General features: G+C 46.7%; 2 protein-coding genes across 3 annotated transcripts; one reads left to right on the forward strand and one right to left on the reverse strand.

Moving 5' to 3' along the window:
• Positions 1 to 3,313: 3,313 nt before the first annotated feature.
• LOC123052471 (coniferyl alcohol acyltransferase-like) lies at positions 3,314 to 4,402 on the reverse strand. The gene has a single exon (XM_044475689.1). It carries the CDS (start codon positions 4,400 to 4,402, stop codon positions 3,314 to 3,316), a length of 1,089 nt encoding a protein of 362 aa, XP_044331624.1.
• Positions 4,403 to 9,867: 5,465 nt separating this feature from the next.
• Positions 9,868 to 12,371, forward strand: LOC123181620 (uncharacterized). 2 transcript variants are annotated; one of them, XM_044593939.1, is made up of 2 exons: positions 9,868 to 10,375; positions 11,679 to 12,369. In XM_044593939.1, the coding sequence occupies exons 1-2, from the start codon at positions 10,309 to 10,311 to the stop codon at positions 12,176 to 12,178; spliced, it is 567 nt and encodes a 188-aa protein (XP_044449874.1). In that variant the 5' UTR covers positions 9,868 to 10,308; the 3' UTR covers positions 12,179 to 12,369. The 2 variants fall into 2 exon arrangements, with proteins under 2 accessions (XP_044449874.1, XP_044449866.1); XM_044593931.1 differs by having other exon boundaries at positions 9,889 to 10,375; positions 11,676 to 12,371.
• Positions 12,372 to 21,390: the final 9,019 nt, after the last annotated feature.

A 21,390-nucleotide genomic window follows, 5' to 3' on the forward strand; every position in this document is an offset into this window, starting at 1 on the left:
ACATCCTAGCTAACTAGATTGTTGGCCCACTGCACCAAGGTATGGCACCCAACACGCCTCTTACCGAAGAGCAACTAGTTAACGAGCGCTTCTTCGGGAGCTTCGCAACAATCAGCGTCATTTGGCGCGTTCTCAGTCATTCGCCACGTGTTGTGCTTTGGACACTCCCTCCGGATTTTTTTAATTTTTTTTCGCACACGTTTCGTGCTTTTTAAACGGTTTTTTTGGGTTTTTTCGACGTTTTGCTTTTCCACCGGTCTTCCTTAGCTTTTCAATCCAAAAAAAATTTAGAAAAAAAAATTGCGTGAAAAAATGTGTTTTTTTCATGAAAGTCACGGTTTTGCTTTCACGAGAGGCACGGTTTTGCTTTCGCGAGAGTCACGGCCGTGCCTCTCGAAAACGAAAAAAAACCGTGTTTTATGTTTTTTTCTTTCGCGACAGTCACGGTTTTGCTTCAGTGAGAGGCACGAGTGTGCTTTCACGAGAGTCACGGCCATGCCTCCTCGGAAACGAAAAAAAACGCGTTTTTCTGTATTTTTCTTTCGCGAGAGTCACGGTTTTGCTTCCGCGAGAAGCATGGTTATGCTTTCGCGAGAGTCACGACCGTGCCTCTCGAAAAGGGAAAAAATACGTTTTCTGTTTTTCTTTCTTTCGCGAGAGTCACGGTTTTGCTTCCGCAAGAGTCACGGTTGTGCTTTCACGAGAGTCACGGCCATGCCTCCTCGGAAACGAAAAAAAACGTGTTATCTTTTTTTTCTTCCGCGAGAGTCACGGTTTTGCTTCCGCGAGAGGGACGGTTATGATTTCGTGAGAGGCACGGGCGTGCCTCTTTCGGAAATGGAAAAAACCCTTGCTCCCTGTTCGGTTTTTTCGTTTGACTTTTTGTCCGGTTTTTTCATAAAAAAAAGTTCGTCAAAACCTATCAACATGGGATTTAGTTTTGAATATCTCGACGCGAGGAATCCAAAGGTGAAAGCGGTTCAAGATTTGGACGCACAGTTTAAGAGATAAAACGTTTTGAATAAACAGATCTACGAAAAAGGGAAAACTCTCAGGTTGCGACAAGTGGCGCGCTGCATGTGCGCCACTTGTCACAACTAGAAAAATTAAAGTGATCTTTGTAACGAGTACTCCTTAATTAATGATTTCGCCCTGACGGCCTCGTCCAACAGGAGCTCCTAACCGGCGCCTACAGAGCTATCTAGTGGACTTTTATTTGAAGCCCAGTCAGGTCATAGCCAAGTCTGTTTCGTTCGACTGCTCTCGATTGTTGTCTGTTTCGTTCACCCATTTCTTCGGTTTTCATCTCCGCATTAGTGTTAGTACAAAAATTTGTGACGAATTCTTCTAACTCTGTATTTGTTGAAATTTTATTAAAAAGATCTAGTATGTCTACCATTTTAGAAATCAGTATTAAAGAATAGAGCACGTATAAATGTTTTAAAGAATTTAGTTTAGTCTTTTTAGAGAAAAGCTATGAGAAAGAACTATGTCATATTTTTCCCGGAAAATGATTACAAACCAAAAACTATTATCTTGAATCCAATTTCTATAAAGGAACATGTAGTACAATGAATATTTAGTACTGTGGAATATTTTTCTGAATGAACAATGAGCACCAAAAAAATGTTCATTCAACCACAAAAATTGTTTCATTTGAAAAACAGTCCATTTGCGAACAAAATGCGCCAGTCTTGTATCTTGAACCTGTTACAAGTAAAAAAATTAACAAATGTAAATAGGTTGTTGGCCATTGGAGGAAAATTACCATGGGCTGGAATAAGAGACAGGTTCATTTGAATATTTTTTATTTGAGAACCAAATGTAGTTTAAATTTTAGGGGATCTTACTTCATGAAAAAAGATGACAAAAAAGCTGAAAATTGATTCACTTGAATAGCCGGAATCCCTATGAGAAAATAGAAAAGTTTAAAAATGTATTTTTAATTACGGGAAAAAGTGGGAACTAACATGATTTTGCAGGAAAGCCTTGACTAATGGTAGTTCAACTTCACTGATGGAGCAAGTTGCAATCTCAAACAGAAAAACTACTCTTACAGCATGCAGATCATGCCGCACAAAAACATACATGGCACTCTGTCATCCTTGTTGATAAGCATCGTAGGTTCTGGTTTGGAATATAACTAGAATCATCCCGGGTCTAAAACTTAGCAGAAAAAATAAATCATATTTGTAAGTTTTCAGAAATTCAGAAATGCACATATGTATTGAGTTGTAATCTATGTTTTCAAAAGACATATACTTGTAATTTTTCAAAAATTGAAAAACGCATACTCTCAGAAAGTCATATGGCCATTTTACCGACCTTCAGGAAAACAGAAAACCCAAATTTTATCATCTTCATTTCCTCAGTTTCATCGGGATCTAAAATTGTTATATTATTTCATTACTATTTACACCCGTATGTTTCTTACTAATGCATATACACGAGATTGTCTTCAGAACTTTCTAATACAAATTTTAACTAAAATCTAGACAATTGCCAGTGTGTTGTAAGATTTCTATTGGCTTAGCCTACGGCCGTGCATCCATCATTTGTACAAATATTCTTTTTGCGGGGATTGTTAAAAATTTATTAATTTTGTATGCAATCAACGTGATTTATCTATAGTTTTATTGTTAGTGTAATTTTTTTTGTTTTGTACGCACATGAGCTGGATAAAACGATCTGGAGTCAGCCCGAGTGAAAGATGATAAATGATTTTGGTTTCAGTCAGAGTGAAACAAAGGAAACCCCGATTTGACGTTCGTCTGGGAGAAAACCAATGTGGCGCAGTCCGGGTCAAAGGAAGGAAAAGAAGCTCTGTCTTAGGGAAGGAGAAAGAAAAATTGATGTTGCTCCATACTTTTGGCCTCCAACACATAGCCGACATACATACGGGGAAGCAAGGGGAAAAAGACGTATTGCTCATTACTTTTATCACCACAGCATCGCAAAATCGCGGTGGAGAACAGAAGATGCGGAAAACAGATTTATGGTGCTCGTCCAATACTTGTTGTGTCGCACTGCCGGAACATCGCAATGGGGAGAAGCGAGAGAGAAAAGGCGCGACAGAGGACTCATTTTCCTGAATTCAAATGATACGAATTATTTTTCAAAATTCAAATCATAATAATGGAGAAAAAATGAATTCAAATCATATGAAGGTTTTTGTCAAAAATCAGATCACATTGATGAACGAAGAACAAAAAAAAGGTCTAAAAGACCGCCCATATACGCCTGAACGCGAACCCGATGTGCCAGCATAGGCTGGTGCGTGAACGCGTCGTCGTCTATACGTCGGTCTTTCGCCTCAGCAGACCCGATGGGCCAGCGCTAACCGGCTCGTGACCACGTCGTCGGCGATCCGTAGCCCACCAGCAGCCTGTTTAAGCTGCGTAACATATTTAGAAACCAGCCGTGTGGTACTATTTTTTTTATTCAATCGGACCGGCCAGTGCAAGTGCAGCGGTGGCCACCGCAGCAACAGCAGCGGCAACGGGGGCCAGATACACAACGCGGTAAGACGGCGCCGCCCGTCCACCCACCAGCCCATGCGGCATCTCTTGTCGGACGAGCCCACGACGGCGACCAAGGCCTTCCACAGGTACGCGGACAGCGCCTCGAGGCGGGTGGCCTCGCCGTCCGCCCGGCTCCGGCTTGCCTGCGCGCGCAGCTTCTCGAGGTCACGCGCCTCCACGTAGTAGGTGCGCTGGACGAAGGAGCTTTCAGTTGTGAGAGCGTTGACGAGATGCTCCTTGTTCATCGCCGTGAATGCCTCGCCTAGCGACGGGCTGTACGACGGCGGGGCGCGTGGGCGGAACACCGAGCGGTCCTGGTTCGGCGCGGCCGACACGGCCCCGGAGCGCGCAAGCTCGGACCACGCGTTGGCGAGCATGCACAGCGAGTACCCGTCCAGGAGCATGTGGTTGCTAGCCCACGCCACGGCGAACCCGCCGCAGGCGAACGACACCAGCTGCACCGAGAGGGCGACGGCGGCATCGTACTGAACAGGGACGCCGATCCCAGCCAATGACGCGCCCAGGTTGCCATAGTTCAGACTCGCGAGAGCCACGCCCACCTCGCCGACGACGAGCTCCGCGCCCTGGTTGTCGCAGTGCAGCAGCTCCGGGCGCCCTGACCGCGGGTCGGCGACGATGCGGCCGGTCAGGGGGAGGAAGTGGTCGAGCAGGGACGGTAGGCTGGCCTCGAAGGCTGCGACCACGTCTCGTAAGCTGCCGCCGGCGTTGGGCCTACGGTAGACGCAGAAGAGCGAGTTGGGGATGCTCTGAGGCAGCAGGTCGAGGTTGAAGACGGCGACGACGCGTGGTGCCGCCGCAAGGGTAACAGACGCCTTCACCGTGCTCCGGCTCAATACTAGGACACGCGAATCCTTTGCCATTTTCCGTTCGCTAGTGGTGTGATGTAGGTACGACTATAGCTATGGATCGACGATCAGCTTGCATTGTGTCATGTGAGAATCTCTGGGCCGACCACTAATAATCTTCGATCCAGTGGTTAGCAAACACAAGTTGACCTTATGAGTTATGATTAAGAAAAGCCGGCAATTTTTATTGGTGATTGCAGGACTGGGATCAGGTCTAGCTACCTCTACCAGGGCAGCATTGGATGCCAAATCAGCAACACGGACACATACGACAAGATCCAATTAACACATGACTGATTAAGTGCGTGTACAATACGTCTCGAAGCATCATCAAAACTATAAAACATTTATTGACCTAGAAATAGTATCATTTTCTTAAGAACACTGGTAATTTTCTTAGTCTCTGTTTCTAAAGGAAGATTTGATAGTCTCGCTTCACCTTTCACCAACCCTATATTCCGCCTATGAGCGTCATGCAGACCATCTTTCGGTAAAATGGAGCCAAGTTTGGCTGGCCCATTTGACGTGAGCATTAACTCAATCAAATCGGTATTTTCACAAAACAACTCCATGCATTAACTCATTCACATCAAATCTTGACAAAATCTTAACTAAATCCAAATTTCCCTTGCCTTCTCCTACTCATACCAAAATCAAATCAAATCTTACCAAAACATTAACTATAATCAAAGTTGACCGACCCATTAGACGCATGCGCTTGTTCTTAATTTTCATTTTTCCTATGTTTAGTTTTTTGATTTCATTTTTTTGTTTCATTTTTTTTCTATGACGAATCTATTATTTTGTGCTCTGCATACTATCAGAATCGACATTTTACCAAAAAAATCCAACCAAAACGACACTTTCACAAAAGAATGTCATGCGTTAACTCAATCAAATCTAATCTTACCAAAACATCAATTATAATTAAAGTTGGTCGGCCCATTTGACGCATGCAGGCGTTTTTTTTTCTTGTACGTTTTGTTGTTTTGGTTTCTTTTTCCGTTTCAGTTTTTCTGTGACCAACCTATTATTTGTGCTCGGCATACTATCTCAATCGGCACATACCTGTATGCCATGGTGAGTTGGTAGCATCGCCTACATTCCCAACCGAATTTTTCTATCCCACTTATTTATTTAAACCGTTTTTTAGCCCACGGATCTACTTAATTCTGTTTTATCTGCCAAATCTACGCAAATCAAACTTCGATATATTAATAATATCATTATGGAAAAGAATCAACCACAATGACATCTAATCAATATTTAAAGACCAAATCTATGGTAAGGAATCATAACACAAGGCAACATTTACGGTAAGTAATCGATCACATATTTATAGTCTCTCTCTTTATTAGTAGTAATCAATGAGTACGTGCAATGCACGTTAATTTAGAAATATATTAAATGCATGCGGATATTAAATAAGATATTATTTGTGTGTTATTATGTGATTAGCACTATATTTGACATAAAATTAACTGCACGCTAAACAAGTTGAGCGCTCGACATTGAAGCAGTCTAGGTTGTTGGATTGACATGATTTGATGGCCGAGATTAATTGGATCTGCCCATTTGGGTCTTTTTATATTGATATAGATAAAAGACAATCTACTATAAAATGTCAATCCGTAGTAGTCCTCGTTGGTACCCACGACTCCCACCAATCGAAGCGACACCCCACCAATTTTTTATATTGTTTCTCTCCCACCAGTTTACTAAAAAAATTGAGATAATATCACCTGAGTCATATAACTTGTGTCGCATGTTCAGTTAGTGTTAGTATTTAAAAAAATGGTTTTATGACCACTTAACTTGACTTCAGCGTGCAGATGCAATCACAATACGTGTATGTGAGCGTATCCATGTGTATGGCCCCGCTTGTCAGTGAGTGAAGGTGTTGGGCGTGATGTATTTTTTACACAGAACGACCTCATAATTTTCTTAGTTGCATGGACGACTATAGCTATGGATCGATCAATTTGCACTACCACGGTACCACCACCAATCCAAAGCCAACACCAGCTATGTGTTGCTCCATATGCGGCAAGCTGAAGAACCACCGCCATTGCCGGTCCTTAAGCACACTGAAGCTACACAAGACCGACACACCCGCACCCCCATCCGTTTATTTTTTTTGAGACAATCAAGCGAAGCTTTTATTAGACCGTCACAATGTTTATAGGAACGAAAGTAAGATCACCGGGGTGACCTAACCAGACATGGCGACCAAACCCCAGTCCCAAAGCATGCTTCCCTAGATTGTGAGCCTCGACATTCGAGCTCCTAAACTCATGAACAAAAGTGCAAGAATTAAAGCTACTAGAGTACTCTATGATCTCATGTATAATGGCCCCATGGATCGGGTCACTCCTCTGCTTGATATTGTTCACCACGTCCATGCAATCCGTCGCCACATGAATCGCTTGTAACTGGAGATCCTCTACTAGTGCCATCGATTCCCTGACTCCCATTGCTTCCAGTGTCGTAGGGTCAGAGATGCCCTTGAACACGACAGTGGACGCACCGAGAAAGATACCCTCCCTGCTTCTGCACACCGCTGCTACCGCACCAACACTTGAACTCTCCATGCAGGCTGCATCAACATTAATTTTGGATGTGCCCAACGGCGGCTGCAGCCAATGAGTTGGTCGCGCCGTTCTAGCCTGCACAACAGTATTGGTCACATTCTTGATCACTTGAAGATCGCTCAAGAATGAGTTAATGAATGTGTGTGTTGCATGCGGACTCTGGAATATATCCTCATATATAGCTTTTTTTCTAGCTGCCCACACTACCCACAAGGTAACCGTCATGCGTACAAAACGTTCATGTGAGAGAGCATCCTTCAGAGCAAAAATCCATTCCCTTGCATTTTCACCAAAACTATAAAACATTTCATGAACGTTTTGTACGCATGACGGTTCCCCCATCCGTTTATTGAAGTAAATATCGCGCGACCATGCAACCATCCATTCGGTCTCAACGTTGCGCACCACTGCATGGGCTAGCACCAGGCCCGCGCACACAACCGCACAGAGCCACATCGTGCCCTCGTCAGGCACAGAAAAATCATATATCACGCTCTCTGCGTCGATTTGTCGAGCAATCGCATAGATCAAGTAAGGAGAGCGACTAATAGGGCCGCCCGTCGAGTGCTCCACAGATCCCGATTTTGGGAACGTTCTAGAAAGTTCCTGACCGGTTCACGTCTAGTTTTTTTATTTCTTTTTTTCCAATAGTTTCTTTGACTGATTTTCTTTGGTTTATTTTTTTTCAAAATGCTATTTTTTCAAGATATATAAAATTATTCAGGTTTTCAAACATTTGCGGGGCTTTTAAAAAAAATCATGTTTTCAAATATTTTTCAAAATTAAAAAATCTTTAAAAAAAATCATAAACTCAACAAATATTCAGAAATTCAAAAATATTTTTATTTTGATAAATTGTTCAGAATTTTTGGAAATGTTCCTGTTCTCAAAATTTGTTCACAAATTAAATAAAATTACATATTTAAAAATATTCCCGTTTTAAAAAATTCACAAATTAAAAAATTCTTCCTACTTTTTAAAAAAATTCAGGGAATTTTAAAAAGTTTGATTTCATGGTCTCACAAAATGCTCAGAAGCTTTGGAAATTGTTCACTTTTTGAAAACATTTGAAATAAAGAAAACTACAAAACTAATGATACAGTGCCAGATTCTCTATAGTGATCACTACAGGGAGCCGGGTATATTGTATCGGGGGGGGGGGGGGACTATATAAGATCTCACATTAGGTGAGATCAACCAAAAAAATTCATATATAGACATTTGAAAAAAAAACTGAAATTATTTGACAACATATCTGCGGTGTGTGACTAAGATTCCAAAAAACAAAATCAGCTCAAAACTTGATGTACAATTAGAGATAAAAAACTCGATGTACAGGGTGTGTCCACTGCAGTGTATTCTGCACAACAGGCTGGCCAAGTTGCAGCTCCCTGTGCGTCTGGGTATCTATCTGACGCAGAGAGCGTCACATAGGATTTCAAGTGAGGGAGCTGCACGGCTGAACCACAGAAGCCCAGATTCCAGGATACAGGACCGCAGAAGCCCAGATTGTGGTTTTTCTCCGATGGAACGTCTAGGGGTCCTAGATCTGCAGTGATGATTAGCTAAATACGTAATCGTCAACCGTATTTTGATCGCGCTCAATTTATAGGAGGCCACACCCATAGAAGGATTTACTCTGTGAATTATCTTTCAGATGTTAGAGAAGAGGTGCATTAGGCCTGAACTCTGGACCACGATATTTTTTATTTGTTTAAAAAATGTTCTCATTCAAAATTTGTTCACAAATTTTAAAAAAATCTTCCCATTTTTAAAATTTATTCGGGTTCAAAAATGTATGATTTCTTAGTCTCAAAAAAATGCTCAGAAATTTAGGAAATTGTTCACTTTTAAAAATTATTCGGAACAAAAAAAACAACTGAAAACTGTTGCTACAGTGCCAGATTCGCTATAGTGGTCACCACAGGGAGCTGGGTATCTACAATAGGGGCGCTTCCTCGAAACAGGGGAGACTAGTATAAGATCTCACATTGGTGAGATCACCAAAAATATCAACTCAAAACTCGATGTACATTTTAGATATTCTATGCTATAGGCTGGCCAAGTTGCACCCCCCTGTGCGTCAAGGCACCTATTTGACGCAAAGAGCAGGACCTCTCGTGAGTGTAGGAGGGCACACCCGTTGAATGATTTACTCAGTGAATTATCTTTCAGGTTTTAGGGAAGAGATGCAATAGGTCTGAACTCAGCACAATCAGGATGGCGGCCAAGCGCAATTGTAGGCAGAGGGCAATCCCTTCCATGACCATGAGAAGGAAGGTGCGTGTCATCTTCCCGTCCATCTTGGTAAGCCGCGAAGATGATAACACCATTCTCTTCTCTTTGATCCTTCCCAACGGCGGAGCTATGTGTATAGCTGAGGGCAGTGGCGAATTCAGAAAAAAAGTGAAGGATGGGCTCAAAGTTAACTGCGAGAAAACTAACATCATTTAAAAAAAAAGAAAAAAACATTTTGGTCAAATAAAGAAGAGAAAAAAGCATCATCTCCTAATGAAGGCAAGCTCCGGTGTAATGAATAAAGTACTTTTCTTTTGGCCCCCCCGACAATGAAGTCAAGCTCCGCCAGTGATCCTTCCATAGTCCCATTACATTGGATTATCAGTTTATCACGCACTTACATGAACAGAGGGGGGCTGGAGATCCCACAAGAGTTGACCTTCGGTAGACACGCAGCTGCATGCATGCATGTGCCGGTGCCACGCACCGTGATGGATCACGCACGCGCACGCGCTTGCCTCCATCGTACTCCCTCCATTCGGAATTAGATGTCGCGACTGCTTTTTTGTGAAAACCCCCTTCATCTATCTCCGACCAAACCCGCGGTCCTCGCCCTCACTTTCTTCTCCGGCTGGCCGCCGCGGTCCGCTCTGTGCTGTTCTCCGGCTCGCCGCCGCGCTCTCCCCCCCCCCCCCCACCACCATGGATTCCGCGCTCTCCTCCCCTACCTTCGGTGGCCTCGCCGCGCTCCTCTCCTCCTTCCCGCGGCGAACTTGCAAAAAGGTTGGACCTTTGAGTTCAAGCCGGCGAAGGATTCCGTCGATGCGAGGCCGAAGGCGCCAGATCCAGACCACTACCAACACGACGCCGGCAGCAACCTTCCCACAAGCAGCGGCCATGGCGTTTCCGCCCCGTCGGAGGCGGCCGCCTCGCCGTCGGCCTCGGCCGTCTAGCTGGAGCCGCGGGTGGAGCAGCACTGCAGTGGGAGGGCGGGTACTGGGTGCTCAAGGAGAAGTACCACACCAGCCTCAGCTCACCAAGCTGCCCATGGAGTAGATCGACGCCGACAAGCTCACCAAGGAGGACGTCGATATGCGACTCAAGTGGCTCGGCCTCTTCCTCAGCCGCAAGCAGCAGTGTATGCCCCTGCTCTGTCAAGGTATACTCTGAATTCTGAATTTTTATTTGAACTCTGAATTTTTATCTTGTGGCACCATAAGAGATACTCTGAATTTTGATGTTCCTGTCTTCAAACTGGCAATGTTCTGAATGAAACCATCGATCTCAGCATTCAGGTTCTTGATTATGATTAGGAAAAAAGAAAGAAAGAAAGAATACGTTTGCCTAGGTTCTTGATTATTTTTAGCCTTGCTGTTAAGCTTTGCTAATTGCTGCCCATGTGGTGGTGGTGGTAACTGAAGTACTGAACCCCCGTGAATTCCTGGGTCAATGCTAACCTTTGCCCAGCTCCTACTTTTGCTGCACTGATCTGACTGACTGAGATCTGCCTTGTGGGATCCTCCAGCAACCAACCGCTTTGCTTCAGTTGCTGCATGCTTAGTACAGCAGCAGCACTCGGCCGTTCCACTGGTTGGTGTCTGTGACTGACAGGGTGACAATCAGCCAGGATCAAGCAAGCAGAGAGCAAATTTTCCTAACAATGCAAGAGCATTGCATTGGACCCCAGCCTCAGATATAGATTGTCCGTCCTTCATCTTCGTCCGGCCAGCGCTCTTGGATCGCAGGAATAAGTTTCTCACACATGTAAAAGCTTTGTTTCTTTTACAATTCCTAGATAAGTGGAACAGTGGAATGACATTTGGCATTCAGGACATATCTGCATCATTGGAAGCAAAATGTTCCACCGAACAAAACTGTTCCTAGCAAATCAAGAGCATCGATCAGGAGCATCAAATGTTCCACTTATTTTGCATTCAGAACATATCTGCACATTGGAAGCAAAATGCTAGGAATTGTAGTGGACTAGGAACAGTGGCACCAAATGTTCCACTTATTTTGCATTCACAACATATCTGCATCTACTCCCAAATTCTATACTGAACAAAATTGTTCTGTACTGAATAAAACTGTTCTGTACTGAATAATTTCTTGAAGTGCATGTGAATACCAGCAGCAGCAACTACTCCAGCATTCAGTATTGAGCTTCATTGGGTATTCAGTGTAACTGTGTTACCAGCAACACTCAGTATTCAAGTTCTGTTTAATCCAGTTTTGCTTTACAATCAAACAGGGAGAGGAATACCAGCAGCAATTAAGTTCTCTTTAATTCAGTATTCAGTACAGAACATCAAGTACTCCAGAACCAAACTACTTTCAGTATTCATGATCTTTCAAGCAGCAATTAAGCAATCCAGTTTTGCTTCTACTCTTTCAAGTATTCAGTATTCATGATCTTTAATTCAGTATTCAGCTTTACAATCAAGTTCTCTTTAATTCAGCAGCAGCAACAACAGAGGCGGGGGCGGGGAATACCAGCAGCAACAGAGGCGAGGGCGGGCGCGACCTTCGGAGGAGGGCCAGCACGGAGAGGAAGACCCTGGGCTTGGAGGAGAGGTTGAGCAGGGCCAACGCGGCGATGAAGACCCTGGGCCAGAGCAGCGACGAAGACCCAGCGCCGCGACGGCGTCCAAAATTGTCCGCGGCGACGGCGGCCAAGGCGGACCAAATCGAGGACCTAGTCGTCGATTTACTGCTTCTTGGCACGATTCAGAGGGAGGTGACGAAGAGGAAGAACTTTAGGAGCAATCCCGCTGCTCAGGTAGGCGAGGGCACACCCATGGCGGCTACGCAGCTGGGCGGCGGCGCAAGGCGCCTCCATGAAGGTCCTGCGCGTCTCCTCCGCGACGACGCAGGTCGTCTCCTGCACAGGCGGCTGGGTCCTGCGACGCGCGGAGACTCTCTCTGGGTGCTGAGGAGAACGGGGGAGGAAGACGGGGGATAGTGGCCGGAGCCGGTGACGCGCGAGTGACGGTGGAGTAGTGAGGAAGGAGACGGGGGCGTTTTTTCAAATGATTCAAAAGTATAAGGACATGTTTGCAAAATGCATAATGTACAGCAGTCGCGACATCTAATTCCGAACGGAGGGAGTAGGTCTATCTCTGCTGCCCTTTGCTAATACTGCAACGCGCTTCTGCTGCGTACCGATCGATAATGTAGCCGTGACCACCACCACCAGCAACGTACGCCATGGATGGTGCCTAATAAAATGGAAAAGAACAACGGTGGTGTGCAAGCCAAAAGGGTCCCAGGCATGGAATGATTATTTGTGAATAAACGCCATCCATGCACCACCAACTGCCGCATATATACAAAAACTCTTGTCATGTTTTGCTTAAACAATCTTAGCTAGCTAGCTCCAAGGGTACGAGATGACCAGCCTAGCTAGCTGAAAGGTTTCAAATGTTTATTGGTTGCCATTTCATATACTTTGTGTGGCACCAGTTGAATAGATATGAAAGTCGAGGGATCTCAACAACTGGTGATCGAATTGCCATTTGCAACAGGGGTAATCCCTTAACTTTCAGACCTGTTCTGCTGACAAATCACTTACACTGCGTTTGGATGTCTCCATTGGAAGGCTGGAATCTGAATTCGTATTGATAAACTTCCAATTCACATGTTTGGTTGGACACCGAATTGGCACTCCGTAATGAAACCAAATTCAGGGCGAAATCGCTTCCACCCAAAGTACCCGCCCACAACACGGAGGCCTCCCGCTGTGAATTGCTCTGAAATGGCTCCTCCTGCAAAAACGTACCGCTTCAGCCTCTTCCCCCCGCCCCCCTGCCGAACAGATAAGGAGAGAGGAACGAGAGGGCGGCGGCGTCGACAGGGCTGGCGGCGGCACTCAGGTCCGTTCCTTCTCCGGCCCCTCCTACCGCGGCAAGCTCCGGCGCCGCCGCATCCCCCCTGGTCCATCCTCGTCCGCCGCATCTCCTAGGTCGCGCCACCATCCTCCGTCCTCCTCCTAGGTCGCGGCTCCGTTCCCATCTCCGGTTAGGTCCTCCCCTAGGTCGCGGCCTCGTCCCCGTCTCCGGTCGACTTGCTCGTGGGTCGCGGCTCTATCCCCCGTCTCCGGTCGGTTCATAGCTCGCGACTCCCTCTGCAGTCCCGGGTCGCTGCGACTCATCCTCCTGGGTCGCGCCACTCCTCCCATGCCCGTGGCTCCCTAGTCCCCGTCTGCTGCATCCCGGGCACCTGCCTGTACATCCACGAGAGCAGCCCCCCCCCCTAGCTGCCCTCTGTTCTAAATCTCTCTAAACCCCTGTTTGTTCTCTGTAGTCTGAACCCTCAACTGTCTTTTTAATCTTTTTCCCTAATCAGCTGCACCAAGACTAATTTTTTTGTTCAACACTGCAGATTTGTGAAGTGTTCATCAATCTGCATGCCTGTTGAAGGTATATGGCTGAATCCCCTCTGTTTTGTCTATGCATTTGTGTATGTGATGTCTCTTTGATTGCCTTATGACTAGAAAATTCAATTGTAATTTGTACAGCACAATGTCGGATCAATTGGAGTTGATTGAGTGGATAAATGAAGAAAATAAAAGACGGAAGAGGAAAAGAATTGTTTTGACTAAATTGTTTGTTGAAACATGTGCTCTTGCACTAGCATTTGTTAATACACAAAGGGATAGGGGACCAAGGGACCTGGGAAGTTTTAATGATGATGAGGACAAGCATAGGCTTAGGAAATATTTGCTTAAAACCATGTATGATGGATCTGAAGTGGCATGCTACGATCAATTGCATCTAACAAAATGAAACTTTCATGACCTTTGCACCATGTTACGGGAGAGATGTGGCCTCCGTGATAGTGTATATGTGACTGTGGAAGAGAAAGTTGCAATGTTCTTACTTGTAGTTGGCCATAGTATCAAGATGAGGATGTTGCGTGGCACCTACAAGCGTTCTTTATGGACCATTAGTACACACTTCTCTGCTGTCCTAACAGCCCTACTCTCTCTATATGAGGAGTTCATTAAGCTACCTTCCGCTACCGCTCAAGCTCCTGATGAGTACAAATGGAAGTGGTTTGGTAATGCACTTGGAGCACTAGATGGTTGCCATATTGACGTGCTTGTTGATGTGGCTGACCAAGGAAGGTATATGAACAGAAAGCAAGCCATTACCACTAACATGCTAGGTGTTGTTGATTGGAACATGAAGTTTCTTTATGTGTTACCTGGCTGGGAGGGTTCTATTTCAGACTCGAGAGTTTTGCGTGATGCAATGAGGACAAACCGCCAAGATGCTTTTGTTATACCTAAGGGTATGACTCTTACTCTTGGCATGTAGTTTCTTTCATTTGATTGTTAGCTAACTAACTTATATTGATATAGGGAAATATTATTTAGTTGATGCTGGTTATACCAATGGAGAAGGATTTCTAGCTCCATTCAGGTCCACTCGGTATCATCTAAAAGAATGGGCTGCAAGTGCACAACAGCCTCAAACAGCTAAAGAGTTATATAACTTGTGCCATTCTCGTGCTAGGATTGTAGTGGAGCGAACATTTGGCTTGTTCAAAAAAAATGGGCTATCTTGCGTTCCCAAACCTTCTTTGACATAAAGGATCAGGTACAAAAAGTAAATACGTTGTTAAATAAAATTAGTATGTGAGATGACAATTGCTTACTATGAACTAAAATATCATTGCAGATTCGAATTATTAGTGCTTGCTGTGTGTTGCACAACTTTACAAGGGATAGGCAGCATGTCATGGATGATTTGTTATTGCCTGAAGTGGATAGTTAATTAGCAAATGCGCCAACTGATGATCCAGATGATGACAACTTCATTAGAAATGTGCAAGTCACTACTGAATGGTCCAACTTTAGGCAACAACTAGTTGATGATATGTTTGCTGAGTACCTTGTGGCGCAAGGAGAACTAGAGATGGAATAGGATGAGAGTATGATATGTAGTTGTGGCGGTGGTCTTCTTTTGTATAGCTAGCTGCGGCGGTGGTCTTCTTTTGTATAGCTAGCTGCGGTGGTGGTCTTCTTTTGTATAGCTAGCAGCAGTGTTCTTTTGTATAGCTAGCTACTGGCTAATGTGACGATGCCTGTGGTATTTTGTATATGCATCATCTTTATGCAACTAATGAATGTCATTATGTTTCATGTTGTTTCTCAAACTTAATATTGTATTTGTTTTTTCTGTTATGTACAATTTTTATCTCTTTGTAGAGCCATGGCCGAAGAAGTAGGTACAAGGAGGAGGAATTACTGCACATGGGATGATGAGATGGATGCTGCATTGCTTGAAGTCTTAGTTGAGCATCACAACAAGGGTGACCATGCCCAAAATGGATGGAAACCACATGTGTACATGCATGCCATAAGGAATGTGAAGGACAAGTGCAATAAGGATATCACAAAGGATAACATAAGTGGAAGGATGAGGACTTTGGATCATCACTATGAGGTCGTTAGCAAAATCCTTTCTCAAAGTGGTTTCGGCTGGGGTTGGACCAATAATAGGCTATCAATGGATAGTAATGATGTTTGGGATAAATATGTGGAGGTAACCATGCATCATGAATACACATGCTGTATGTAGTTTGCATATGTAGAATAACAAGGCAGTAGCTTTACAAGTTTGTGTTTATTGTGCAGGCTAACAAGGCAAGCAAGGAGATAAAGTCTTACAAGACCAAAGTAATCAAGAACTGGGAGTCCATATGTATCGTATATTCAAAAGATCATGCTAATGGCGAGGGTGCGAAGACAGGTGCTGAGATTGCTGCAGAGCCATTAGAAGAACCAATTGAAGTCTCTCCAGAATTAGCGCCAAAGAGGCAGCGAACAGGTGATGCTACTCTTTGCATGCTTGGAGATATGAAGAAGGACTTAGTTGATGCTTTCAAGACAACTGAGCCTATTCCACCACCAAAGGTTACCACTGTTGGGGAACGTAGCAGAATTTTCAAATTTTCTACGCATCACCAAGTTCAATCTATGGAGTCATCTAGCAACGAGGGAGAGAGGAGTGCATCTACATACCCTTGTAGATCACGAGCGGAAGCGTTCAAGAGAACAGGGATGATGGAGTCGTACTCGCCGTGATCCAAATCACCGATGACCAAGTGCCGAACGAACGGCACCTCCGCGTTCAACACACGTACGGAGCGGATGACGTCTCCTCCTTCTTGATCCAGCAAGGGGGAAGGAGAGGTTGATGAAGATCCAGCAGCATGACGGCGTGGTGGTGGATGCAGCAATGATCGCAGCAGGGCTTTGCCGAGCTTTTGCGAGAGGGAGAGGAGAGGGAGGCGCCGAGGCTTGGGTGCGGCTGCCCTCCCTCCCCCCTCCTTTATATAGGCCCCCTGGGGGGGCGCCGGCCCTGGAGGGGGGCGCCAGCCCTGGAGATGGGATCTCCCAAGGGGGCGGCGACCAAGGGGGGTGGAGTGCCCCCCAAGGCAAGTGGAGGCGCCCCCACCCTAGGGTTTCCAACCCTAGGCGCATGGGGGACCAAGGGGGGTGCACCAGCCCACTATGGGCTGGTTCCCCTCCCCACTTCAGCCCGTGGGGCCCTCCGGGATGGGTGGCCCCACCCGGTGGACCCCCAGGACCCATCCGGTGGTCCCGGTACAATGCCGGAGACCCCGAATCTTTCCCGATGGCCGAAACTACACTTCCTATATATAATTCTTCACCTCCATACCATTCCGGAACTCCTCATGACATCCAGGATATCATCCGGGACTCCAAACAACTTTCGGATTACTGCATACTCATATCTCTACAACCCTAGCGTCACCGAACCTTAAGTGTGTAGACCCTACGGGTTCGGGAGACAAGCAGACATGACCGAGACGACTCTCCGGTCAATAACCAACAACGGGATCTGGATACCCATGTTGGCTCCCACATGCTCCTCGATGATCTCATTGAATGAACCACGATATCGATGACTTAATCAATCTCGTATTCAATTCCCTTTGTCAATCGGTACGTTACTTGCCCGAGACTCGATCGTCGGTATCCCAATACCTTGTTCAGTCTCGTTACCGGCAAGTCACTTTACTCGTACCGTAATGCATGATCCCGTGATCAACCACTTCATCACATTGAGCTCATTATGATGATGCATTACCGAGTGGGCCCAGAGATACCTCTCCGTCATACGGAGTGACAAATCCCAGTCTCGATTCGTGCCAACCCAACAGACACTTTCGGAGATACCTGTAATGTACCTTTATAGTCACCCAGTTATGTTGTGACGTTTGGCACACCCAAGGCACTCCTACGGTATCCGGGAGTTGCACAATCTCATGGTCTAAGGAAATGATACTTGACATTCAGAAAAGCTACAACAAACGAACTACACGATCTTTGTGCTATGCTTAGGTTTGGGTCTTGTCCATCACATCATTCTCCTAATGATGTGATCCCGTTATCAATGACATCACCATGTCCATAGCCAGGAAACCATGACTATCTATTGATCAACGAGCTAGTCAACTAGAGGCTCACTAGGGACACATTGTGGTCTATGTATTCACACATGTATTATGATTTCTGGATAATACAATTATAGCATGAATAATAGACAATTATCATGAACAAGGAAATATAATAATCATTTTATTATTGCCTCTAGGGCATATTTCCAACAGTCTCCCACTTGCACTAGAGTCAATCATCTAGTTACATTGTGATGAATCGAACACCCATGGAATTCTGGTGTTGATCATGTTTTGCTCTAGGGTGAGGTTTAGTCAACAGATCTGCTACATTCAGGTCCGTATGTACTTTACAAATTTCTATGTCTCCATTTTGAACACTTTCACGAATGGAGTTGAAGCGACGCTTGATATGCCAACTTCCTGTGAAACCTGGGCTCCTTGGCAAGGGCAATAGCTCTAGTGTTGTCACAGAAGAGAGTCATCGACCCCGACGCATTGGGTATGACCCCTAGGTCGGTGATGAACTCCTTCACCCAGATTGCTTCTTGTGCTGCCTCCGAGGCTGCCATGTACTCCGCTTCACATGTAGATCCCGCCACCACGCTTTGCTTGCAACTGCACCAGCTTACTGCCCCACCATTCAAAATATACACGTATCCGGTTTGTGACTTAGAGTCATCCAGATCTGTGTCGAAGCTAGCATTGATGTAACCCTTTACAACGAGCTCTTCGTCACCTCCATAAACGAGAAACATTTCCTTAGTCCTTTTCAGGTACTTCAGGATATTCTTGACCACTGTCCAGTGTTCCATGCCGGGATTACTTTGGTACCTTCCTACGAAACTTACGGCAAGGTTTACATCAGGTCTGGTACACATCATAGCATACATGATAGACCCTATGGCTGAGGCATAGGGGACGATGATGAAGACATGTACCTAGGGTAGGGACATGGGCCTGACCCAAGAGTCCTACTCTAGGACACCCCTGGGAGAAATCACCTTTCAATCGACTTGAAGGCTTCCCACTCGATGGGCTCAAGATACTCGACCAAAAAGCTATCACTCGACCAAGAAGCTATCACTCGACCGCCAGGAGATCAGCAGTCGCTCTGTAGGCAAACGGTCAGCCGTTAAGTAGTCTTCATGGTCATTATAGCACTTTATTAGAGGCATTACCAGTAACGCCCAATCTTAAATGTACTTTAAACCCTGCATTACTGAGGGCAGGAGGGGGCCGACGAACTCTATATAAGCCACCCCCCTCCTCAGTAGGGGGGTTCGCACCTCTGTAACCTATACACGCATAATCCAGTCGACCGCCTCTGGGCCCCGAGACGTAGGGCTATTACTTCCTCCGAGAAGGGCCTGAACTCGTAAACCTCGCGTGTAACAACTTCCCCATAGCTAGGATCTCGCCTCTCCATACTCACCCCCTACATCACTGTCAGAGTTAGAACCACGACAGTTGGCGCCCACCGTGGGGCAAGAATCTTAGCGCTTAGTTGGAGAAGTTGTGATTTTTCTCGATCCCTTTGATCATGTTTTCTTGCGGAGTTTTGGTGGAGGGCCGCGAGATCCGTCTCGGCGCGTTCACCTTCATCGTCGACGACTCTGCCTGGCTTCAAGAGGCGCCGCTCGACATCGACGCGCTCCCCGCCCGCGGTGCGACACATTTCCACGCATGCGTTCGCGGCGTCCTCCTGCGGCAACCGTCGACCCAATATGGGTCGGCCCCCGTATCGTCTCCCCGCCCTGTCTCCCACCAGCGCAAGCGCTCCGGTCGGTCAAGACTTCAGCGGTGGGTGAGGCACGCCGTGGCCCGCCAATCGGCAGCCCCGCAAGTCACGGCCATCGAGCCCGTTGAATCCCTCTATGGCCTGTTCGATCTATCGACTGGCTCCGTGGAGACCGCATCCAAGTGCGACAGCAGCGATCCAGCAGCTGAGGTTCTGGCGGTCGATGGGACACACAGTCCCCCTGGTTTCCCTCGCACTGACGGAGGCCTGGGTGGGGGCAATCCGTCGCATCCCCACGACAAATATCTCCCCGAACCTCTCATGACATTGCAGCGAGAGGAGTCTCGCCGCCGGAACATGGACGCGCTCCGCACTCCTATCGTCGGAGAGACCCCCGAGGCCCGGGCCTTGGAGGACGCGCGTTTGGCCAACTTGGCCGAGCGCACTCGACTGGAGAATCTCCAGCGAGCACTCGACGAGCAAGTGCGTCAGCGGGCTCCCGAGTCTAGTCGACGCCAGCTCTTCCCGCCGACGCAGGTATATCGAACTCCAGTTCAGAATCTGGCCGCCGCGGCCCGTATAGCAGAATCGATTCAGCCATCCCAGTCGGAGGCTGGCAGAGGCTTGTTACAGATCAGAGCATTGCTCCGGGCGGCGGGAGACCAGAATTCCGCTGTCTCTCAGTCGCGGAATAGGATCCACAGTCGGCCTGTCGCAACAGATACAGTCGAGTCAGCTCACAGCCCGAGATCGCCGCCGAGGCGTGAGGGACGTGGTGGCCAGCATGATCAGTACAGGAGGAATGAGGAGTATGATCACCGATTCGACCGTGATGATCGACGTCGAGTGCCAACCCCTCCCCCAAGGAGTGGGTCATATGCGCCTCGACGGCAAGATGACAGACGCCCTCATAGCGTTGGGCAGAGGATTCTAGTCGACCCCAGAGACCCAGGCTTTGATGCGAGATCCATCCTCATTCAAGGTTTGGTTAACAGGAACAGAGCTCATCGAGAAGGCCACAACAGAGATGCTCCTGCCAGCAGCAGAGTACGCGCTTCAGGGCCAGAGTGTTTCAGTCGAGCCATCAGAGCCGCAGTGATACCTCCCAATTTCAGGTTGGCGACTGGAATCGGCAAGTTCACCGGTGAATCTAAGCCTGACACCTGGCTCGAAGATTACCGAGTGGCTGTACAGATTGGCGGTGGCAATGACGAGGTGGCCATGAAGCATTTGCCTCTCATGTTAGAGGGCTCGGCCAGAGCATGGCTAAATCAGTTGGCACCCAGCAGCATTTACACTTGGGAGGACCTCTCCCGAGTGTTTATCACAACCTTTGAAGGAACATGCAAGCGACCCGCAGGCCTAACCGAGCTGCGGTCTTGCGTGCAGAAGCCGAATGAAACTCTGAGGGAATACATCCAGAGGTGGATCACACTGCATCACTCGGTTGAGAACGTGCCGGACCATCAAGCGGTTTGTGCCTTCAAGGAAGGTGTTAAATACAGAGAGTTGAATCTGAAGTTCGGTCGAACTGGAGAGATGTCTCTGAATCGGATGATGGAGATTGCCACCAAGTATGCTAACGGAGAAGACGAAGATCGACTCCGGAGTGGCAAGCAGAAAGCAGTCGCCCAGGAAACTGGAGGCAATTCCAGTCGGAAGCAGAAGCGGAAGGCCGAGCCGGCCGCTCCTGGGGAGGCCCTGGCCGTAGCCCAGGGAAGCTTCAAGGGAAAACCCAAGGGCACCTGGAAGCCCAAAAAAGTCAAGGATCAAGATGGAAACGATGTTTTGGATCTGCCATGTCACATCCACACCAAGAAGGATGAAGAAGGTAATTTCATTTACCCAAAGCATACCACTCGACAGTGCCGGCTCCTGATCCAGCAGTTCCAAGGAAAACAGTCCAAGGACAAGGAAAAAGAGTCGGACAGAATTGAGGATAAGGAAGACAGTGACGATGGATACCCCCAAGTCAATTCCACCCTGATGATTTTTGCCGATGT

This window comes from Triticum aestivum, chromosome 1A, assembly GCF_018294505.1.
Source record: "Triticum aestivum cultivar Chinese Spring chromosome 1A, IWGSC CS RefSeq v2.1, whole genome shotgun sequence".
NCBI classification, from domain to species: Eukaryota; Viridiplantae; Streptophyta; class Magnoliopsida; order Poales; family Poaceae; genus Triticum; species Triticum aestivum.